The 23197-nt window shown below is 45.2% G+C and overlaps 1 protein-coding gene across 2 annotated transcripts in view; it reads right to left on the bottom strand.

Moving 5' to 3' along the window:
- Positions 1-2123: 2123 nt before the first annotated feature.
- LOC102929592 (cytochrome P450 2D15) overlaps positions 2124-23197 on the bottom strand; it is a 50012-nt gene continuing 28938 nt past the window's right edge. For both annotated transcript variants that reach the window (XM_043544353.1, XM_043544352.1), the window contains 5 exons: positions 13046-13187; positions 9443-9630; positions 8560-8701; positions 3782-4067; positions 2124-3625 (listed from right to left, as the gene is read on the bottom strand). In XM_043544353.1, coding sequence (XP_043400288.1) covers positions 3889-4067; positions 8560-8701; positions 9443-9630; positions 13046-13187 — 651 coding nt within the window. In that variant the 3' untranslated portion in view covers positions 2124-3625; positions 3782-3888. The remainder of the gene's footprint in view (positions 3626-3781; positions 4068-8559; positions 8702-9442; positions 9631-13045; positions 13188-23197) is intronic.

The raw sequence follows: 23197 nt of genomic DNA, 5'->3' as shown, positions 1-23197 counted from the left end.
CTCCTCCTCCTGGTCTGGTGGTCTATAGCAGATGCCCACCACGACATCACCCTTGTTCTCTCGCCTCTAAACTTAACCCAAAGACTCTCAACAGGCTTTTCTCCAGTTTCATACTGGAGCTCTGAGCAATCATACTGCTCTCTTACATACAGTGCAACTCCTCCACGTTTTCTCCCCAACATGTCCTTCCTGAACAGTTTATACCCATCCATGACAGTGCTCCAGACATGTGAGTTACCCCACCAAGTCTCTGTTATTCCAATCACATCATAGTTCCTTGACTGTGCCAGGACTTCCTATTCTTCCTGGCTTGTTTCCCAGGCTTCTTGTGTTGGTGTACAGGCACCTAAGGTAAGTAGCCGATTGCCCTTTCTCAGTATGAATTAAGAGGCCTCCCCGTTGCACCCTCCTCCTTGTGTTTCCTCCTGGTATCCCACTTCCCCACTTACCTCTAGGCTTAGGTCACTGTATCACAGTGGTTCTAAAAGCCAGTCCGCTGCTTGTTCAGGGAAAGCCCCTGGTGGACCGGACTGGTTTGTTTACCTGCCACGTCTGCAGGTTCGGCCGATCGCGGCTCCCACTGGCCGTGGTTCGCCTCTCCAGGCCAATGGGAGCTGCGGGAAGGGCGGCCAGCACGTCCTTTGGCCCGCGCTGCTTCCCGCAGCCCCCATTGGCCTGAAGCAGCGAACTGTGGCCAGTGGGAGCCACAATTGGCCTAACCTGTGGATGCAGCAGGTAAACAAACCAGTCCGACCCACCAGGGTCTATCCCTGAACAAGCGGCGGACCAGCTTTGAGAACCACTGCTGTAGCAGATCGACACTCACCAGTGTGGCACCTCCTACTGGCTGTCTGGGAATTAGCTCAACTCCAGCTCCGGAGTGCCCTCTGCTGACCAGTGTCTCCCCTGCCTCAGGCCCTGTGTTCCTCCCAGACCCCAGTACCCTCTTATGTTGGGGTGCTGCCCCACAGCAGTACCCCCACACTATGGATCTCCCCTCCCAGGGGAACCCCCAATACTCTAAGCCCACCTTGCCTCAGTGGCTACTGCCAGTCATCATCTAGTCCCCTTTCACTGGGGCAAAGGGCAGTCTGTAATGGCTGCTCATCATTGGCAAGGGGATAGGACCTGCTGCCTCTGCCTATCTCCGGGCTGCCCCTCGGCAGCCCCAGTACCTCTGTAGGCCTTCACCAAGGCACGCAGCCTGGAGGTTTACCAGGCTGGAGCTCCCCAGCTCCTCTTGCCCTTCCCTAGCATTGCTCTACTTCAGGTACCTTGCTCCCAGGCAGCTAGCCCTTCCTACTCCAGGGCTAGAGTGAGACTCCTCTCAGCTCCTGGCTCACACCAGCTGTGGCCTGATGGGGCTGGCCACACCTGTGGTCAGCTACTCCCTCAGATGCTTTCACTCCTTTTCCCAGCCACAGCCCTCTCCAGGGCTGCTTTTAAGCCCTGTTCTGTGGGAGTGGGGCAGCCACACCACTACAGTCACCCATCCCCTGGCGAACCTAGTTTAAAGCCTGCCTCACTAGGTTACCAAGCAGGGAAGTTCCATGGCCCACGTTACACAGGAGATCAGATTAGATGATCACAATGGTCCCATCTAGCTTTGGAATCGATGAACCTCTGAAAAACTGCTCTTACCTGACAGATATTCCATATTTGCACCATTACAGCAGATGCTGTCAAAACCAGCTCCAACATCAATGTTAAACAGTAGCCACATGGAGGTTTTTACCAGTATAACTATACTGGTTTCACTATAGCAGTAGAGATGCGTTAAATTTTTTGGATGAAGTTTTTTTTTGACAAAAAAATCCATAACTGGGTCAATCGCAACACCTTGAAAATTTGTGTTAAATGTGTCAAATTGTTTCAGCTGAAAAAGAATAGGAAAAATTCAGAAAAAGTCAAAATATTTTTATTTTTTTAATTCAAAATGACATTTCAATTAGAATTTTACTTCCATTTTATTAATTAAAAAAAGTAAAAACAAAAACCACACAAATGAAACAAAACGTATTGTTTCAGGTCAAATAAAGCATTTTGTTTGACCTGAAATGATTTTTTTTCTGTTTCCGCTTAGGTCAACCTGAAGCAAATATTTTATTTTAGTTTTTGTTAGTTTTTGGTTTGGCCACAGAACTGAAAAAATCAGTTATTTGCACAACTCCACATACCAGTATCATTATACCAGTGTATATGTAGACAACGCCGTAGGCTGCCATTAATGTATCCAATGTTAGCTACTCTTCCTGAGGGGACAGAAGAGCCCCCCTCAAGACTACAGTGAAGAATTGAGAAGGAGGAAGGGGGATATTGGTTCCAGTTTCTCTGTGTTTCATGAATGATGCAGATCCAACAGGGAGTGCTGTCTAGTTTTTTAATATATAGTTTATATTTTTGAGTGACAGAAAAAAAGAAAGAGTGCAAGGGAAGTGTTGGCTTTAAGCAAACTACAATAAAACCATCACACAAGTAGAAAGAATAATACAATAAACAGGGATTAAATGACTAAGATTTACACAGGAAATACATATGGTACAAAGAATAATAAGTTAGATGATTCACCTGTCTGCGTATCAGATTCAGCAATCCAAATAGCAAAGTATTGGCCACGGTTTCTATGTTTCATATTAGTAAGTTTATGTGGGGTCAGGCTACCACACGTTTTATTCAACAATATGTGGGATTAGTGGTATTTTGTTCCTGGGCTGCAATAGTGAACGTCGCATTGATGGTTTTTGTTGCTGGATGTTCATTGTTTAATACAAGTAAAGGAATAGACACAGAGAACCAAACTCAGGCACGGCATATGCAGGTGTAATGCCATTTAAACCAGTGGCGTTGTACCTGCTTACCTCAAGGCTGAATTTGACCCACTGATTTCTGCAGGACAGCCTAAAACCAAATTGTTTTATTCTTGCTAAAGGTTCCTAAAAAATCAAGGTCCAAATTCAACTGTGGTTTAACTTCTGAGAAGTCAGTAACCTTACAAACCGGGATTACATTTGCCCCTGGACTCTACAGCAATCCCAGCAGGTATGTTATAAATAACAGCTGTTGAGTTACATTGGCAGCATGGCTCTGTTTAGTGTTTCCCATTTTATAGACTTTGGGATTTTAACTGGGAGTGCTGTAAGATTTGCTGTTGCATCTTAAAATGATCAGCGCATAGTGACACGATAGAGGTTTATCTCCACACCTTGCCCTGGAATATGATTTGATTGCTAGCATCAGTTCTAAAACTATTATAATTTGCTCTTATTTATGTGCCACCAATGTGGGCTAGGAGCTTTGCAAACATGTGAGAAGAGAGCTCTCTGCCCTGGAGCATTCATAACCTAAGTAGACACAAAAAGGGATGAGAAAAGGGGAGGAAGCTATACAGCATAAAAGCAAAGGGGAGGAACTGAGGCTTCCAACATATTGTTGGTTCCATGATTTTTCCAATATGTTTTCCAGTGTGTTCCATTTTCCCAGTTATCACTATATCTTTGGCTGTGCTGGGCTTGTTTCTTAAGTAATATAGCAAATATTTTAATAATCGATTGTTCTGGTTGGCATCTTGAATCCAAAGTTCACGTCATTGAGTCTCTGCCATAATTTCTTTACAAACTTCAAAACACTTAGATAAAGTTATTTGAGCATAAGCTTTCGTGAGCTACAGCTCACTTCATCGGATGCAAAGCTTATACTCAAATAAATTGGTTAGTCTCTAAGGTGCCACAAGTCCTCCTGTTCTTTTTGCGGATACAGACTAACACGGCTGCTACTCTGAAACCTTAGATAAAGTTATTTCAATCTAAAAAAAAGTGCTTCCTAAATTGCTCTGCTGGGGAAGCTTTAGCTCAGCTCAATGCAGATCTGGCAGCTCATGCCTGGGACACTTTATCTGGGGATGGCACACAGCTCGTAGGAATTGGGGGAATGTATGAGGATGTAGCACCCGTCTTCCTGTGGCCTGGGTTGATCCTCAGGGATATGGAAAGTGAAATGCTGCAGGAGGGTTGCGAAGAAGAGAAAGAGCTCCTTCCTGGCCAGCTGCTCCCCCAGACAAATGCGGCGACCTGTAAAAGAGAGAGTGAGGCAGGAGGAAGAGGGAGACCCCCAAAACAAAATGATACCAGGAAAGATCCTAGCGCAAATAATTAAACAATAAATTTGTAAGCACCTGGAGGATAATAGCGTTATAAGGAACAGTCAGCATGGATTTGTCAAGAATAAATCATGGCAAACCAACCTAATTTCCTTCTTTGATAGGATTACTGGCCTTGTGGATAGGGAGGAAGCAGTAGATGTGATATGTCTTGATTTTAGTAAGGCTTTTGACACAGTTCCATGTGACATTCTTATAAGTAAACTAGAGAAATGTGGTTTAGATGAATTTACTAAAAAGTGGGTGCACAACCGGTTGAAAGACCGAACTCAAACAGTAGTTCGCAAACCATATGACTACTATTGTCATACTGGGAGGGCATCTCGAGGGGGTCCTGCAGGGGTCAGTCCTGGGTCCGGTCTATTTAATATTTTCCCTAATGACTTGGATAATGCTGTAGAGAGTATGCTTGTAAAATCTGCAGATGACACTGACGTTCGGTACCTCATGGGAACACCCTACATGTTCATCCTCATAAAATGATTGTGTGGTATCCAATGCAATGTTTGTCATGTCGGGTGTCTTCAGAAGGCTCATGATGCACTGAACATTGTTGTTCTAGTAATTTTTGTTGCAGTAATGTTATAGTGATGTTACAGGTTATCATTCTGTATATAGTTATGAGGCTGAAAATGTATCCTCATGGCTTAAAATAAGCCCAGGCAAAAACTCTCTAAGAGCAGAGGGGCAGTTCACGTCTCATCAGGGCATGCATGGGACAAACCCAGCCCAGCCTCACAGGAACAAAGGACACTGGCCTAGGCAGCAACAAAAGGATCTGTTGGACTCTCGAGTGAGTCACCCCCCTTCCTTTGGTCAGTTTGGGACTGTGATGAGGTAATGCTCACCTGACTCTGAAGGGGGGAGGGGGGGCAAAGCCAAGGAAGAAAGAACATGATAAAAGGGAGAGACGTTTGCCATGCTCTTCCTCTCTCTTCCACCTACATCTACAGACCAGTGGCAGATTTAGAGTTAGTGGGGCCCTGTGTGCAGCTTCATTTTGGCCCCCCCACATGGTGGGAGCATTCTCTCTTATCTTCCTCCAGCCCTGTTTTTCATTTTTTTCCCCCTGCATTCTCCTCCTGGGGCTCAGGGCTGGAGGTCCAGGCTCTGGAAGGGAGTTAGGGTGTGGGAGTAGGCTGGGGGTGGAGGGTCTGGGTGGGGGTTATGGTGATGGAGGGGCTCAAGGTTGGGGTGCAAGGAAGGGAGTTAGGGTGTGGGAGCAGGCTGGGGCTGGGGGTGCAAGGTCTGGGTGGGAGTTAGGGTGCAGGAACAGGCTAGGGATGGGGGGTCTGGCCAGAAATTAGGATGTGGGACGGGGCTCAGGACTGGGCAGGGGGTTGGGGTGCGGAGAACTTACCTGGGACAGCTCCCATTTGGTGAGGGGGATGCAGGTGCGGGGAGTCCAGGTGGCTCCGCGCGGCCCTGTGCTTGCCCACAGGCACCACCCCCTGCAGCTCCCACTGGCTGTGATTCTTGGAGCCACCTCCCCCCCGCCAGGGAGAGCCAAAACACAAGGGCTTTAGGGGCTGCAGCCCAGGCTAAGTGGGCACCGGAGCCCTGGGCTGCAGCCCCTACAGACCCGCCCCGTTTCTGAATCTGGTCATGTGAGCATGGGCTGGAGGACTCAGGAGAAGCAGGGACAGCCACACAGCCAGAGAGAAGCGGTGGTTTCCCCTTCAAAGTGCCGCTTCTCTCCGGCCGGCTGCGCAGCTGCCCTGTGCTCCTCCTGAGTCCTCAGGCCCACATTCGCAGGGCTCCCGCCACCTGCACCTCCTGCCTGCTCCCCTGCAGCTGCAGGTGAGCCTCCCTCCCTGTTCTCCTTCTGCCTACAGCTTCTACCCTTGCAGCCCCCATCCTGTGGAGCATCCCCACTGCGGGGGGTGCGCTGCCTGAGTGCCTGGCCCTGGGGCCCCCTGTTGTTGGGGGGCCCCGTGCCAGGGCACTGTGTGTTTCATGGTAAATCCGCCCCGCTACAGACATTGCCACCAAGCGACTGAAGCACTGATCAAAGGGGAGAGCCTGGCTGAAGAGCAACCATCCAGCCTGTTGTGAGAAGCATCTAAGTTTGTAAGGGCACTGAAAGTGTTAAGATCAGCTTAGAATGCTTTTTGCTTTTATTTCATTTGACCAAATCTGACTTATGTTTTGACTTATAATCACTTAAAATCTATCTTTATAGTTAATAAATCTGTCTGTTTATTCTACCTGAAGCAATGCATTTGGTTTGAAGCATGTCAGAGACTCCCCTTGGATTAACAAGCCTGGTACATATCAATTTCTTTGTTAAACTGACAAACTCATATAAGCTTGCAGTGTCCAGTGGGCATAACTGGACACTGCAAGATGGAGGTTCCTAGGGTTGTGTCTGGGACTGGATATATTGGCTAGTGTCATTCGGTTGCACAATCCAAGGAGCAGCTTACATGCCAGAGGCCGTGAGTGAACATCTCAAGAGTGGGGGTTCTCACAGCAGAGCAGGGTAAGGCTGGCTCCCAGAGACAAGGATTGGAGTGACCTAGCAGATCACCGGTCCGGATAACACCAGAGGGGAACGTCACAGACACCAAGCTGGGAGGGGTTGCAAGCACTTTGAAGGGCAAGTTTAAAATTCAAAATGATCTTGACAATTTGGAGAATTGATCTGAATTCAGCAAGATGAAATTCAATAAAGACAAGTGCGAAGTACTTCACTAAGGAAGGAAAAGTCAAATGCAAAACTACAAAATGGGGAATAACTGTCTAGGTGGTAGTACTGCTGAAATGGATCTATGGCTAAGGTGGCCATACTGTGGCTCCTGAGACACATGTGGCTCTTCTAGTGTTAAAGTGCAGCTCGCGGAGCCTCCCACACCTCCCTCCCCATTCTCCACCTACCAGGCTGCAGTGGGGAGCTCGGGACCTCTTCCTTGCAGTGGGGTGCTGAGATAGGGGCTTATGCCCAGTGAGGAGGGGGGTCTTGGTGCTTCTCACCAAAGGGTGTGTCTGCTGGGGCTTGGGACTTCAGCAGGAGTAGGACTGAAACTTCTGAAGATTGTTGTATGTGGCTCGGAGGGTCAGTAAGTTTGGACACCCCCGGTCTATGGGTTACAGTGGATCACAAATTGAGTAAGAGTTGTAAATATGATGTAGCTGTAAAAAAGGCTATTATGATTCTGGGGTGTATTAACAGGCATGTCGTATGTAAGACACAGGAGGTAATTGTCCCGCTCTACTTGACACTGGTGAGGCCTCAGCTGAAGAACTGTGTCCAGTTCTGGGCACCACAATTTAGAAGAGATGTGGACAAATTGGAAAGAGTCCAAGGAGAGCAACAAAAATTATCAAAGGTTTAGAAAACTTGACCTATGACGAAAAGTTGAAAAATCTGGGCTTGTATAGTCTTGAGAAAAGAAGACCGAGTGCCAACTTGATAACAGTCTTCAAATCTGTTAAGGGCTGTTATAAAAAGGATGGTGGTCAAGTGTTCTCCAAGTCCACAGAAGGTAGGACAAGAAGTAATGAGCTTAATGTGCAGTAAGGGAGATTTAGGTTAGATATTAGGAAAACCTTTCTAGCTCTAGGGTATTTAAGCTCTGCAATAGGATTCCAAGGGAGGTCAAGGACTCCCTATCAGGAGCGGCAAAAGCGCCTTAAAAGTGTGGGGGCCACCGGCACCCGAACTGTGGCCCTGCCCCTGCACAGTCCCTTTCTCCTGAGACCCCAGCCTCCCACACTGCCCCTTCCCCATGGAGCCCCACCCTTGCGCTGCCCCTTCTCCCCAAGATTCTGCCCTCGCACCACCCATTCCTCCGAGGCCCAGCTCCACTCTCGCTCCTCTCCGCCTTCTCCCCCGTTGCTTGTCCTTACGTCTGGTAAAAAGTGGGAGGGCAACAGGGCCATTGCCCCCACCCCCACCCCCGCACCCCAGGTCTCCATCACTGGAAGCGTTTAAAAACAGGACAAACACGTGTCAGGGTACTTGGTCCTGCCTCAGCGCAGGGGGCTGGACTTGAGGGTTTCTCGAGGTCCATTCCAGCCCTGCATTTTTTATGATTCTAAGTCACTGGGAGCAGCACTCCCACCCCATGAACAATGAACTGAATCAAAGAATCTGACCCACTTTGCCACTCTGCCATATATCACTAACGACTGCGAACACCTAATTCCAGAAAGACAGGAATGCTCGTACTGCCTCACTGGAACACACCATTTCTCCATCTAGTCCAGCATCCTCTTCCTGACCGTGACCAGTACCAGAGAATTCTGAGGAAGGTTCAAGAAGCCCCGTAAGGAGCAGTTAATATTTGGCTTCTGCCCTGCAGCATGAGAATTGATGCCCTTTATTCATTTTAAAGATAAAGACATCTGTGACTCCTTTCCACAGTGATGGCCTCACCCAACTGCTCTGCCCTTGGATTTACCTGCAGAGAAAGGCAGGAAGGCCTCTGGCTTCACAAACTGCCCATCTGCATCCAGGAAGTGCTCCGGGTAGAACTGGTGGGGCTTCTCCCAAATCATTTCATCCTTCAGCACTGAGGACAAAACCGCGATGATGGTGGTGCCCTAAACATTCCCATTAACGTCCCCAAAACAAAAACAAACAGGTTATTTCAGGAGAATATAAACCATTGTCAGCTTTACCTTATGCTTCCTTTTACTATCATCTACAGTGAAAGAAAAGCCAGGCAGTTCTCTGTTGCCCTATTAATCAGATAATGGCACCACTTTCCATTGGAAAAGGCCTATCAATATAACATTTGTGTATGAAATGAGATTTCTACTTCCTTAAATGATATTAGCAGGACAAAATTTCCTCCCACTCCAGATCTCCCTAAATTTTAAAGCAAATGAATTCTGTATAATGAGATTCAGTTGAATCTATACAGTTGGATCTACTGGTAGAAATACAAAAACAACAAAGAGTCCGGTGGCACCTTAAAGACTAACAGATTTATTTGGGCATAAGTTAACTCTCTTCTCTTCATGTGTCATTGTCACACTTCCTGCATCTGTAATCTTTACTCCATGAATTTGAAGAAGTGTTTTTTTACCCACAAAAGCTTATGACCAAATAAATCTGTTAGTCTTTAAGGTGCCACCGGACTCCTCGTTGTTTTTGTGGATACAGACTTACACGGCTACCCCTGATACTTGCTAGAAATACAGTTCTGTGTGAGGTTCAAGTCCTTTAGAATAGCATGCTACATAACCAGCCTGTGACTTAGTAACTAAGTATCCTAGCAATATCCCTTAACAATCTGCATCTGGGCTGCATTAATTTTCCAGGGGTCACAATTGCTGTACCTTAGGGATGAAAAAGCCTTGAACTTCAGTGTCCCGGTATGTCGTGCGAGGCACTCCAGCAAAAACAACATCACAATAACGCTGAGTTTCATAGATCACAGCATTGGTGTAAGGCAAGTTCACTTGGTCCTCTATCTCGGGTGACCTGTCCCTGCCAATCACCTTATCAATTTCCTCATGGACTCTTCCTGGAAATATAGGAACACTTTATATAGCAGGGAGTATAACAGAGTAGATGTAATAGACTATTAAGGGTCTGATCCAGTTACCACTGAAAACAGTTGAAACATTCCCATTAACTTCTCTTCTAAAGAGACCCTCTATCAACCCTTTATATTTGGCACGAATAGGTATTCCCTTCCAAGAAACAGGTAACGTGTATTCAGTGTAAATAAGTTTCCGTGCGTTATGTCTACGCTTAGACGCTTACACTGGCTACTACTTTGTTGACACGTGAAGAATTCTAACAGACTGCAGAAGCACAATTTCCATAACAGACACAGGGACAACCACTGTGCGGAGTGCAGGGGGATACCCTCCCTCCAGGATGTTGTCCTCCCCACCACTCTGATCATGGAGTTAAAAATGCAAACGCTTTTCATCTTTCCCTTAAGATGTGCCCTCCTGCTGCTGCCCACCTCCTCTTAACGCCTCCCTGCACATCACCATTTTCACCTCTCCCCCCGCTCTGCACTGTGCTCGGGGCTGTACCAGTGTAAATATGACAAACTGCTGTGCTGCAGCCAGCCAAGCCTACAGGGGAAGGCAGAAGCGCAGAGGCTGCAGCACCACTTAGGCCTGTACACTGGGAAATCAAGTCGGCCTAACTACGTCGCTCACAGGTGTGAAAAATCCGCACTGGGAAACCTCGGAATTTCAGAAGCCCCAGGAGGAGGTGGGGGGCGGGGCGGCGAGGGGAGGGGGGGCGTGATTGGGGAAGGAAGCAGGGGAAAGAGCCAGGGTGGCGGGGGTCGGGGGAAGGAGACGCACGCGAGCAGAGAGTAGGGAATGGGTGGGTGTGAGTTAGCTTGCGGAGGGAGGCTGACCTTTCTGTGGGGGGCAGTGAAGCGGGGAGAGGAACATGAGAGGAGAGCGGAGGCTGCACAAAGGGGGTCAGAAAGAGCTCTCCCCAGCAGAGGGGTGGCTGAGGACTGTGTGTGGAGGGATGGCGTCTTGTTTTGGCAGAAGGCTCTGGAACACCAAGGCCAGGTTTAGACTACAGACCTATATCCATATAACAACATCGCTGAGCAACTAGTTATACCGACCTCACCCGCCGTGCAGACAGGACTCCCTGGGTCGCAGGCAGGTGTCTGCGGAGTGAGGTAGGGCAGCCTGCATGGAGGTATGTGTGTGAATGGAGTCGTGAGGGCAAGGGCCTGCCCTCGTGAGTGGGCTCTGAGGACGTGTGTGGGGCTCGGTTTGGTCTGATTGATTGGAGGTGCAGGGGGGTTAGAGGAGAACGGCAGCTGAGCCAGAGAGTGATCTTTGTGTGGGAGGCCAGAGGGTGCGTGTGAGAGAGGTCTGGGGGACGGGAGGGAGCGTAAAGTGCCTGTGGGTGAGGAAGGACGAGGTGAAGGGTTTGGTCGGGGCTGCAGGAGAACGTGAGACGGACAATCTCTCACGGGAAGGGGGGGAAAGAGGGGGGAAGGAGGGAGGGAGCACAATGTAGGAAAGAAGAGGAAGGTAGATGGGATGGAGAAGAGAAGGAAAGAGAGTGAACAATTAGGACATAACGTCGAAAAATACTACTAAGGGGATAATAGACTGAAAATACAGAGCAAAACGTCTGCAGTGAGGAGATGATGGTGTGAAGGAAATGGAAAAGGGGAAAGAACAAATGCGAAGGAGACCAAGGATACTGTGTAAAGGTTTTGTTGTTAAGAAATGTGATAAAATGTGCTGTGCAGGAGGGGACAAAAAATTTGCCTTGGGCCAGCCCTAGCTCCCAACTAGCCCCTCTCCCATCATTGTGACTTCTTTATGTTCGACAAAATTCTCCCACCTGGTCCCCATCCATTTTGTTTTCCTGTTGTTGCACCTACGAGAAGTTGTACAGATGTGTCAGTTAATCGAGGCTTTTCGTGATTCCCTCTATTTATTGTTTCAACCAATTTGTCTGTACTGAAGGAAGGTTCACTGGTCTGCATTTCCCCAGCCCAGTCCGAGAGGCTTTTTAAACCACCGTGACAATATTTGCTCCTCCAGTACAGTATTTGATCATTTCAGAGACAGCACGATTTTGTTAGCAGCTCAGCCACTTCATTCTTAAAGTCCTTGGAATCTCTTGGAGATAAGCCAGCTGGTCTTGGTGGCACTTAAATGGATCCATTTATTCCAGAACCTTTTCTTTTGTTAATTCTATCTCTGACTATGCCTTGTGATCACTACCTGAAAATATATAGCAGGGGTAGATATCTCCCCAAAGGTTCGCTGTTGTAGTGAGGACTGATACAAAGAAACCATTTAGCTTCTTGTTAATGTCCTTATCTTCCTTGATCGTTCCCTTTCTTCCCTGGTAGTTCTGGGGACCAACCAATTCTCCCAGAAATCCTGCTTCTGATATACTGAAATAATGTGTTTGTTTTCATGTCTTTGGATATAAATTCTTTACATTTCCTCTCGCCTCTCCTAATTTCCATGTTATAGTTTACCTCTTTACCTTCCTTTCTACTGGCATCACTTGGGCTGGATTCCATTGTATTTTTTACAGATACCTCTTTGGCCTGGACAACCAGGATGCTACTTAAGCAACCCTACCCTATCCTCACTTCTGACTCTAGCGCCTTTTGACTGTTCATTTTTAAAATCCCCCTTGGAAAGTGCAAGTTTTTGGTTTGATTCTTTCCCTTCAGCAGTTGAACTTATTTATATGGTGGTGACACTTAGTGTCTGAACTTCTTGAATTAAGTCCTATGTGGTATTAGGACTAAGCTGAGTGCAGACTCTCTTTTTATGTGTTGGAGAAATAATTGTTTCAAGAAGAAATTGTGTAAAAGAGTTGAGAAAAGGTTTCTTCTTATATATCCCTGAAGTTGATCGGGGGTGGAAGTGAAAGGGGCCAAGATTTTCCAAAGCGACTAGTGCTTGTGGGCGACACAATGTGTAGGTGCCCGTTTTGACAAGAGGCCTGATTTTCAGAAAGTGCTGAGTAGCCACCCTCTGAAAATCACGCCCTTTTAAGGTATCTCAAGTTGAACACCCAAAAGCTGAGCTGCCCAAAATTGCTAGTCATTTACCGAAATCTTGGCTTGAGCATTTGTGGCCAGAGAGAGAAAACTTAGCAAGGAGCTGTTGGAGACACAAGGTGCACTTAACAGTAGCAGTGGGTTTCTGTGAACATACTGAGCTCTTTAACAAGGGCTTTCCCTCTCCCCATGAGATTTTGCTTTCCCCCTCAGCACATAATGCTCCATGATGATTGTGTGGACTTATCCCCTCCTCATTACTGTAGTTCTGTCCAATAGTAAATACTACTGACTGTACTCCAGGAGGTCACATCCGAAAGACAAAAGCATCTATAAGTAGAAAAATACTGGAAACTTGTCAATGGGAGGTACAGGGTGTGAGGAAGCTCTGGCCCTCCCAAACTGCATCACTTACTTTGGACATCAGGATAGCGAAGCATGAACAGCAGTGCCCAGCACAGGGTTACAGTGGTTGTTTCAGTGGCAGCACCAAACAGGTCAAAAACAGTAAAGATCAGGTTGTCCTCACTGAAAGTGCTCTCTGGGTCCATTTTAGCCTGAAGGAAATAACAATAGGCTTGTCATACAACTTGGGTTTGTTGTTTTTTATTTAATTCACCCTACTAGCTAGGAGCACACATTTGGGTGTATAACGCATTTTCCAGACGTAGGAGTCTGAGGCCCTGTTGTCCCACACCTGGTGTGATCATTGACACCCGTGCAGAGTGGAGGAGGATGCCTGATCAGAATGATAGCATTTTACACTCCCTTTGAACTGGTGCACATGTTTATACAAGGTATAGTGCAGTCAGGAGACAGGCCCACAATCCTGAAAATCTTCTTAGTAGGGATTAGAATTCAAAATATGAATGAGTTTCAAGATTCTTCCTTGACTGAGAAGAGCTAAATAAACAAGCAATTCATGCATTGATCAAAGGTAGAGTCATTAAGGTTTCATGAAGTATGGGAATGAAATTTGAAATATTTTTGCATTACTTTCAAGGCTCATAATACTAGATTTCATAGAAGCACCAAAAAGCAATGGGAAGTCCAAAGGAAAATATAATAAGGATATTTTAATAGCTTAAAATCATTGACTTACTTCTTGTGGGCAAGAAGAAAACAGTGGATCTTTAGAAGGGATTTGGATGAAGAGAAGGCAATGGCTTAGTAGACCAGAATTTGGAGGGTGCTTCAGTGGTATGAGGTAGCATGAAAGAAGACACAGAGAAAACTGTGGGAGAATTAAATGAGTAAGGCATTGAAAGACCACAGGTTATGGGGGTGATGCATTAAGAGACTATGTCCAAGATATAATGTGGGTTGTGTAAGACTTTCAAGACAAGGACAAGAGATTTAAATCAGATGTGATAAACAAGAAGGAACCAGTGGAGCAGAGAAAGAAGCAGCAAGATTTGAAATTGGATGTGTGCAGGGGGAGGAGAGGAAGGATTCATAGAGAAACCTAATTTTATGATCCTGGATGAGCAGGAAGATGGGAGAGGGGTTTTGGAAAAAAGTAAGAATCTCATTTTTAGCTATGTTAAACTTACACTGTGGACAAATCACCTCGGAAGAAATGTCAGAGGGACTGAAGTACAGGACTCCTTAGCGAGAGATGGGTCAGGAGAGCTGAGCTTGGTTTGCTAGTTATGAGCCTCAAGATGAAAGTTGCAAATGTGTAAGCAGATACGGTTCCTCAGAGTTACAGTGTAGAGGGAGCGGGCAAGGGCAGAGGCTTTAGGACTTCCACAGACAGTGGACGAGCAGAGGAGGATCCACCACAGAGAATGCTGAAGGAACAGTTGGGGAGAAACTATTGGGGAGACGGTTCGCCAGATACAACAAGAAACTGCCAGGCATGAGCTCCAAATCAAAAAAGCAATGGAAGAACAGCAGAAACTGTATCATCCTGAAAGCCAGCTCCTCTCAACAGCAAAGATGGGGATAGAATCTATCCAGTTTGTAAAAATGTTGGTATGTTGTTTGACTCTAAGCAGTTGTCTGTGTGAAACCAAATATACCCCAGCACTGACACCTTTTATGTAAATGCTTTTACTGTGAGCTCAGGTGAAGGTAACCCCATAACTTGTGCAGAGAATGTAAAAAATCAATGGTAAAAGCTATTTAGGGCAAATTACAACTTTTAACATCACTCTAGTTAAAGGTTTCAGAGTAGCAGCCGTGTTAGTCTGTATTTGCAAACAAAAAAGGAGGACTTGTGGCACCTTAGAGACTAACAAATTTATTTGAGCATAAGCTTTCGTCTTTGTCAAAGAGGAAGATTATTTACCAGATAAATGTGTGAATATTGTAATCCTCTATGAGTTTACTGTAAGTTTGCCTTTAGCCAGAATCCACTGTGAATAGAATGGTAATAAACATGAAGTTATAGCTGGTGTAAGGAAGTTATTGCCTAAGGATCTTTTGATTGGGGTTTATATTAAAGCTTTGTTCAGTCAAGTTAACCAGTCACAGGAAAGAAATAATCCTGACTTTGTGTCTATTAGAGACAATGATTTGCCTATGGAGGGTTTCTCCAAATGTTTGTCTGGGGAAGATAGCTGTTTGTCTGTGCAGAAAAGCAGGGTATATGTGGAAGAAATTTCTGAGTATTTGTCTAGTATCTCAGAAGTGAATCTAAAATTAGCTAAAGCACAGAGAGAACTCATTGGTCAGGAAAAACTTTCTCTGGAGCAGATTAAACTTGGTGGTCAGGTTAAAGTCCTAATTGAGGAAGAAAAAGGTAGATTTTTTAGGGGTGATGGATTGTTGGCAAGGAAAGCTTGTGAAAGTAAGCCTGAAAAAGGGAGAAGTGATTTGCTTAAAGTATCTCAGTATAATGTGGAGAACAGCAGTTTATCTGTTGGGAGTGGCAACCTGCCTGTTAAGGAAGGTGTCCCACTTTTCAGGTGTGTATCTGAAATCAGCCATGGGTGCTGGGACAAAGGAAAGGGTATTTCCAATGGTTTGTCAGTTTTAAATAGCAGCAGCATGCCTGCTGAGGGAAAGTTTCTTTCCTGTTCTTTGTCTGTGGAGCAGACAGAAAATGCTTCTCAGTTTATGCTACTTGAGAATTTGTCAGTTGTCCCAGAGTTGGTTCTGGATACAACTAAAGCCCAGGACGGAAATGTTGCTAAGTTTGTGTCTGCTGGGGAGAATGGCATTGTAAGTAGTTTGCATCAGGTGATTCTGGTGCTTCTATTTTGCCTGTTGCTAGTGTGTTGCTGGGTAAAGGTGTGACAACTCGGTTTAACCAGGTTGATATCATAGCCAGGGCACAAGGAAAGCATGAAGGTGATTTGATTGTGTTACCCACTAGCAGTGTGGAAACTTATAACAAGAAGAAAATGATTCCTAAGCTTGTGTGTGGCAAAAGGAAGGGGAGTGCCTCTAACCTTTTATCTAGTAAGTCTATCAAATTGCCTAAAAGGGGGTTATGTGAAAATCCTCCTAATGTGCCAGAGATGATTCTGGGTGTAAGTGAAACTCGGAAGGAGTTTGTTGTGGCTCCACAGAGCAATGCTTTTGTAGAGCAAGAAAAAAATGGATTGTTGCTTAGAAAGATTCCTGAAGAGAAAAATCTTCCTGGTAGTCTTTGCAAGCAGTTTGCTGCAAATGAGGGGTGTGGTGAAAGTGATTGGGCAACAAAATCGCAAATGAAATTTAATGTGGATAAATGTAAAGTAATGCACGTTGGAAAAAATAACCCCAACTATATATACAATATGATGGGGGCTAATTTAGCTACAACTAATCAGGAGAAAGATCTTAGAGTCATCATGGATAGTTCTCTGAAGACGTCCAGGCAGTGTGCAGCGGCAGTCAAAAAAGCAAACGGGATGTTAGGAATCATTAAAAAAGGGATAGAGACTAAGACGTAGAATATCTTATTGCCTTGTATAAATCCATGGTACTCCCACATCTTGAATACTGCGTACAGATGTGTTCCCCTCATCTCAAAAAAGATATACTGGCATTAGAAAAAGTTCAGAAAAGGGCAACTAAAATGATTAGGGGTTTGGAACGGGTCCCATATGAGGAGAGATTAAAGAGGCTAGGACTTTTTAGCCTGGAAAAGAGAAGACTAAGGGGGGATATGACAGAGGGATATAAAATCATGAGTGGTGTGGAGAAAGTGAATAAGGAAAAGTTATTTACTTTTTCCCATAATATAAGAACTAGGGGCCACCAAATGAAATTAATGGGTAGCAGGTTTAAAACAAATAAAAGGAAGTTCTTCTTCACTCAGCGCACAGTCAACCTGTGGAACTCCTTGCCTGAGGAGGTTGTGAAGGCTAGGACTATAACAGGGTTTAAAAGAGAACTGGATAAATTCATGGAGGTTAAGTCCATTAATGGCTATTAGCCAGGATGGGCAAGGAATGGAGTCCCTAGCCTCTGTTTGTCAGAGAGTGGAGATGGATGGCACTTGATCATTACCTGTTAGGTTCACTCTCTCTGAGGCACCTGGCATTGGCCACTGTCGGTAGACAGGATACTGGGCTGGATGGACCTTTGGTCTGACCCAGTATGGCCTTTCTTATGTTCTTATTTAATTGAGGTAGTTTCAGTTCCTAACTGCCAGAGTCTTTCAGATGTGTATGGATCCACTGCCCCACTTCAGAAAGACCCAGTGTGGATAGCTTTGAGAAGGTTTTAGATAAAATAAAAATTGTTTGGAAGTTTGAACAGCCCTATAAGCTTAACCAGCTTGTTGGGGAGCCAATGTTGCGACAGGGAGGGCTCCATGTTGATTCTTTAAGTAAGTATTTCAGGTTCAGAGAAAAAACTGGGTAGCTGATTCTGTAGAGCAGGACAGCTGTGCAGCTGCTCTCTCGAGAATACAGGGGATGGCAGGCAAACTTTGATCTCTAGACACTTTGAATATGTCTTGTTGTCTGTTAGTGGATTTGACCTCTGATTCCATGTTGAAGCAGAGGTTGGTAATGAAAAGACAAAAGGACCTTGAGTCTAACATGCTAGTGAAAATGGATGGTATTTCTTTAAGACAGAGTCCAGCCTTGGAATTGGTAATGGTTAGTCATAAATATAAAGGGAAGGGTAACCACCTTTCTGTATACAGTGCTATAAAATCCCTCTTGGCCAGAGGCAACATCCTGTTACCTGTAAAGGGTTAAGAAGCTCAGCTAACCTGGCTGGCACCTGACCCAAAGGACCAATAAGGGAACAAGATACTTTCAAATCTTGCGGGGGACGGCTTTTGTTTGTGCTCTTTATTTACGTGTTTGTTCTCTCTTGGGACTGAGAGAGGCCAGACAGAAATCCATCTTCTCCAACCCATCCTAATCCAAGTCTCCAATATTGCAACCAGTATAGGTAAGCCAGGCAAGGCGGATTAGTTTATCTTTTGTTTTATGTGAATTTTCCCTGTGTTAAGAGGGAGGTTTATTCCTGTTTTCTGTAACTTTAAGGTTTTGCCCAGAGGGGGATCCTCTGTGTTTTGAATCTGAATACCCTGTAAAGTATTTTCCATCCTGATGTTACAGAGGTGATTCTTTTACCTTTTCTTTAATTAAAATTCTTCTTTTAAGAACCTGATTGATTTTTCATTGTTCTTAAGATCCAAGGGTTTGGGTCTGTGTTCACCTGTACAAATTGGTGAGGATTATTATCAAGCCTTTCCCAGGAAAGGGGGTGTAGGGCTTGAGGAGATATTTTGAGGGAAGACGTCTCCAAGTGGTCTCTTTCCTTGTTCTTTGTTTAAAACGCTTGGTGGTGGCAGCATACTGTTCAAGGACAAGGCAAAGTTTGTACCTTGGGGAAGTTTTTAACCTAAGCTGGTAAGAATAAGCTTAGGGGGTCTTTCCATGTGGGTCCCCACATCTGTACCCTAGAGTTCAGAGTGGGGAAGGAACCCTGACAGTTAAGAATCTAAAAACTAGTAAACAAGCTAGTGTCTGTGTTGATGCAAATTACTTAACTGAATGGAGGGAGAAAGACTTGCCCATAGCTGTCAGCAGGGAAGACACACCTAGCCAGCCAATGAATTCTGTTAAGCAAGAGAGCTCAGGATTTAACCCTACCGGAAAGGGATGAAGGGGAAAAGTTTGTCATGCTAATGGAAGCCACAGGTTAACCCTAAAATGCCAAAACCCCAATGATATTGAGCCAAGGTCGTGGCATAACAAAAATGATTGTAAATGTACACTTGTAATGAATTTAATGTTAATATTAATGCTAATGTTAACTGTTGTGACTAATGTGTTGCCAATACCAACAACTGTAAAAATGTACAATGTGCCTAATCTTTTGGAAAAACCCTTGAACATGTTAAGAGTGAGACATAAGAACACACTTTATGTGAAAAGGCCTTGTGATACTGATATTTCAAAGCTAGTGCCTGTAACCAGTCTTGGAACTTTTCTCAGGAGAAGACATTACAGATCTAATGTACTGTATAAAAAGAGAAACTGCGGGACACTACCATATTGCTTTCGTGGCTAAATGCCAAGATTCCTACACTTTGGAGAACATTAATATCTACATTGACTTGATGTTATTTGGATTCCAAACATTTTCCAGAGCTTGTATGAATAAATTAGCTATTTTCTTTAGCTTATGGCAAAATCACATGAAACATACAAAAATTATGCTGCAAAAGCAGATCCAATCCACTATTGGTCTAACCAAGTTTTACCTTGATTGGGTTTGTAAAGGGATTCAACAATATTGTGAAACATGATTTTGATAAACCATTTCTGTTATACACTGATACTTCTAATATTGAATTAGAAGCTGTAGTAATACAGAACCAAAAATGGGAAATCCCTGTGATACATCCAGTAATGTCTGGGAAATCACTTCCTGCATCAGTTTTGCATTGGGATTGTGACATTATCTGATTAAAATATGACCATATAGAACAACCACTGTTATATATTTGCAACTAATCTTATACAAAGGTTATCAAGTGAGGTGTCTATGAAAAGGTTATGATTTGCTGGTTATGATTATGCTATCTGTATGCATATATTATTTTTGTATTTGAAGTTATAAGTGTTGGCTCTATACCTGGATTTGAAATATTTGCTCTTGGGGTATCGCCCACAAGGTAGCTAGCCAGCACATCTTGGAGGGACTATTCAAATGGAGTGGCCCATCGAAAGAACATTTAACTGACAATGGACCATGAGAGACGTCCATCTACACTTAATGGAATTTCCTGCTGTGACTAGACGAAATGCATGGACATGTGTCTTGCCCATGTGACTCCAAACGCCATCTTGCTGCTGTAATTCTCCACAGTAAGAACTATGGAATTCCCTCCACATGGCAGAAGAGATAAAAGGGCTTGGAAACTTCTCCATTTTGCCTCTATCCTGCTCCAGCCTCTTTCCTAGCCAAACCTCTGGAATATGGACTATACTAATGGGAGAATTCTAACCAATGAACTGAGGACCTTCCAATAATTTGGAAGCAGCCAAAGACTTGACTTAAGATAGCAGTTTATTCCATCACTGCTACAAGCCTGAAGAAGAACTTTGCAATTATTGTATGTATTTGATTCCTTTAACCAATTTTAACTCTCACCTTTCTTTCTTTCTTTTTATAAATAAACCTTTAGATTTTACATACTAAAGGATTTGCATCAGCATGATTTCTGGGTGAAATCTGAGTTATATATTAACCTGGGTGTGTGACTGGTCATTTGGGCTTAGAAGAAACTTTTATTTAATAAGACTGGTTGTAAAGAACCACTCACCTTTAAATCCAGTGTTTTGGTGGTGACATAAGAACTGGAATGCCCAAGGGAACTGCTTTTATGACTTCTTGTTAGCTAGGGTGGTGAAACAGGAGTTTACTTTTGTTGCTGGTTTCGTATATCTCACGGAAGAACAACCACCAGTTTTGGGTTGTGTTTGCCCTATTTCTCAGCAGTTTGGCATTCTCAATTGTGGCCCACTGAGGCACAGTTACAGACAGAAATGTGCATTCAGTGGTACTGAAAGCAGCGGAGAAGTCAAAGAAAATAAGAATTAGTTTATAAGCCATGAGACCTGGCCAAGAGAAGGCTACTGGCAACTCTTCTATATCAGTACATGTCCTATAATTAGTGATGTGGGATTTTTGTCTCTTTCCATAGTGTCATTGATGTTTACTTGGCAACAGAGCCACCTTTGGACTTGGTCATATCACTGGGCATCACAGCTTCACTCTCACCTTCCCGCCACATCTCTCTCTGCAGTTGGGTAAGGAATGCATGCTGACAGGAAAAACCCCCAAGGATGGATGAGATTTTAAAATTTCACTAGTATTGGTAGGGCTGCTTTGCCACACATGTGTAAGTGGGGGAATAGTACATTGGCTGACTGAAGTCCATTAGGTAGGTTTACCCCAGATGTAGGCTCTACAAGAGCTCGATATCTATTGGTATTTTCTGATACACAGCAGTGTTCGTCAAGGATCTTCCCTCTCTAAGGAGGAATAACAATCTTCTGTTTTCTGCCCACTTTAACATTTCCAATCTGCCCCGCAGGGCCCAATGTATGATTTTGTCTCTGTGCTCGAGCCAGTACTCTACTCAACACAGCATTCTTCTTAGAGTGTCCATGATGGTTCATCCTCCTAGTTCCTTCTACTGGCAATGGTAGCTCCTTCAGCTCACTAATGATGTTCATCCTTAGAATCCCTGGGACTCCTTCTCCCACATGGCTCCCTTCAGAGTCTTTGTCTTTCAGGATGAAGATGCATTTCCCTGGCAGTGTCTGGCCCATGTAGTCTATGTCTGCTTCCAGGCATCCCACCACTGGGATTGCCAGTCCATTCACTGCTGTTAGACATACAAACTGTGTGCTGTGCATGGTCAGCTCCTTGTCTTTCAAATATTTTTGAAAATGCGACTCAGTAATGGTGGTGACTTCTGAGCCAGTATCTAACAAACATCTGGTCTTCACCCCTGCTATACATACTTCAGCAGCTTGACAGTCTCCAAATGCTCACTTACAGAAGTCACTAGATATGCTGGCGTTGCCCACATTCCTTTCAACACTGTATGCAGAGTGATTTTCCACCAAGGAGAGGCCTAGGAATCCTTCTGCCACTGCTTGGCCTTCTACTGTAGATGGACCACTCGCTCCTGGTGCCCCATTGGTTTTCAGTGCCTGGGACTCTGTTCTCTTTCTTAGTGGACATTCCTGGCTAGTATGCCCTGGCCTTTCACAAGTGTAACAGATGTACCTTCCCAGCTCATCCTTTAGTGGGGCTCTTCGGGATCCCGGTGCCCTTGGATACTTTGACATACTAATGGGATTTTTTTCTTTCATTAACTCAGTCATCACTTTTATCATCTCCTCCTGTTGGACCGACAGTTTTTGGACAGCCTCACTTAAACTTTCCAGTGTTAACTGTGTTTGGGGCAGGGCCTTTTCCCCAGCAGCTGCATTCACTAGGCCCCCACTTTGTGTACGGGGATTAGGCTTGGCTGTCTCTGTCACAGGAACTTCCTCTTCTTCTGACCACATAATGGCAGCCTGCATGAGTTCATGGGACTTCTCACTGGGCTCTTTCTTAAACCTCCTTTTCATTTTGCAGCAGAGGGAATCATCCTGGAGCCCCAGCACTAACTGCTCTTTCAGAACCATATCTGGGTCTGGAACTCGTTGAGGGTCTCGCTGCTCCACTTTGCTCATACTCTCCTGGAGGTCATATGCATATGCCTGGATAGTTTCACCGGGCTCCTGCTTTCACTCAAAGAACTCCTTTAGTCGGGTTCCAATAGGTATCTTGTCTCCATACACTTCTAGGAGAAGTTCAAATACCTTTTCCACATCTTTTTTGTCTGACACTGCCATGAACTTTACTGTGGCCTTGGCCTGGCCCTTGAGGTACTCCTCTACGAAGTCTACTTGATCTTCATCAGGTACTCTTAGCACACGCTGAGCTGCCTTCACAGACTTGACCCAATCCTCTACCGTAATGTCTCCTGATCTTGTCGGGAAGCCACCAAACTCTGTGACCTTCTGCTTCCGTGGGACATAAATAGTAGGGGGTTTCTTAGCTTCTGCTGCCTGTTGGTCTATTACCGCCTAAGCCAGTGATAAGCCTTCTCTCTGCTCTGTTCTAGCTTGTTGTAATGCCTCAGCTTGGTCTGACAATCTGCGCTGAAGTTCAGCAAACTGGGCCCGTAGTTCTTCAATTCCAGACATGATAGGGTTCTTGACCAGGCCTGGACAGTGCTACCAGAACTCAATCAGTAAACCAGTGGGGTGGACCCTGTGGATAGAATCCTGTTCATGACGCCAATTTTCTAAGCGGGGGAATAGTCCCGCTATTGTGGGGAACTTTCCTGGCTTCTGCACTACCCCGGTGAAGTGGGCTAGCGAAAGGATCTGAGTCCTCACTCCCACTTCCTTTACCCAGTATCCTCCCTGCCCTTGAGGACTCCCCTTCCACTCTCCTGTCTGGCAGAGTCCTCATAACCCCAGCAAGGCTTGGCCCAGGATTCCCAGGGGGCTCAACCCCCATCGCTGCTGTGGTCACCTAGGACAGGAGCTAGGGTGTCTCCACTCCGGGGTACTCTCTCTGCACTGGGCACTTCTCTGAC

The sequence above is a fragment of the Chelonia mydas genome, chromosome 1, assembly GCF_015237465.2.
Source record: "Chelonia mydas isolate rCheMyd1 chromosome 1, rCheMyd1.pri.v2, whole genome shotgun sequence".
In the NCBI taxonomy this organism is placed as follows: Eukaryota; Metazoa; Chordata; order Testudines; family Cheloniidae; genus Chelonia; species Chelonia mydas.
Note: the sequence above shows the minus strand (reverse complement) of the source record. Positions and strands in the feature narration are given on the sequence as shown.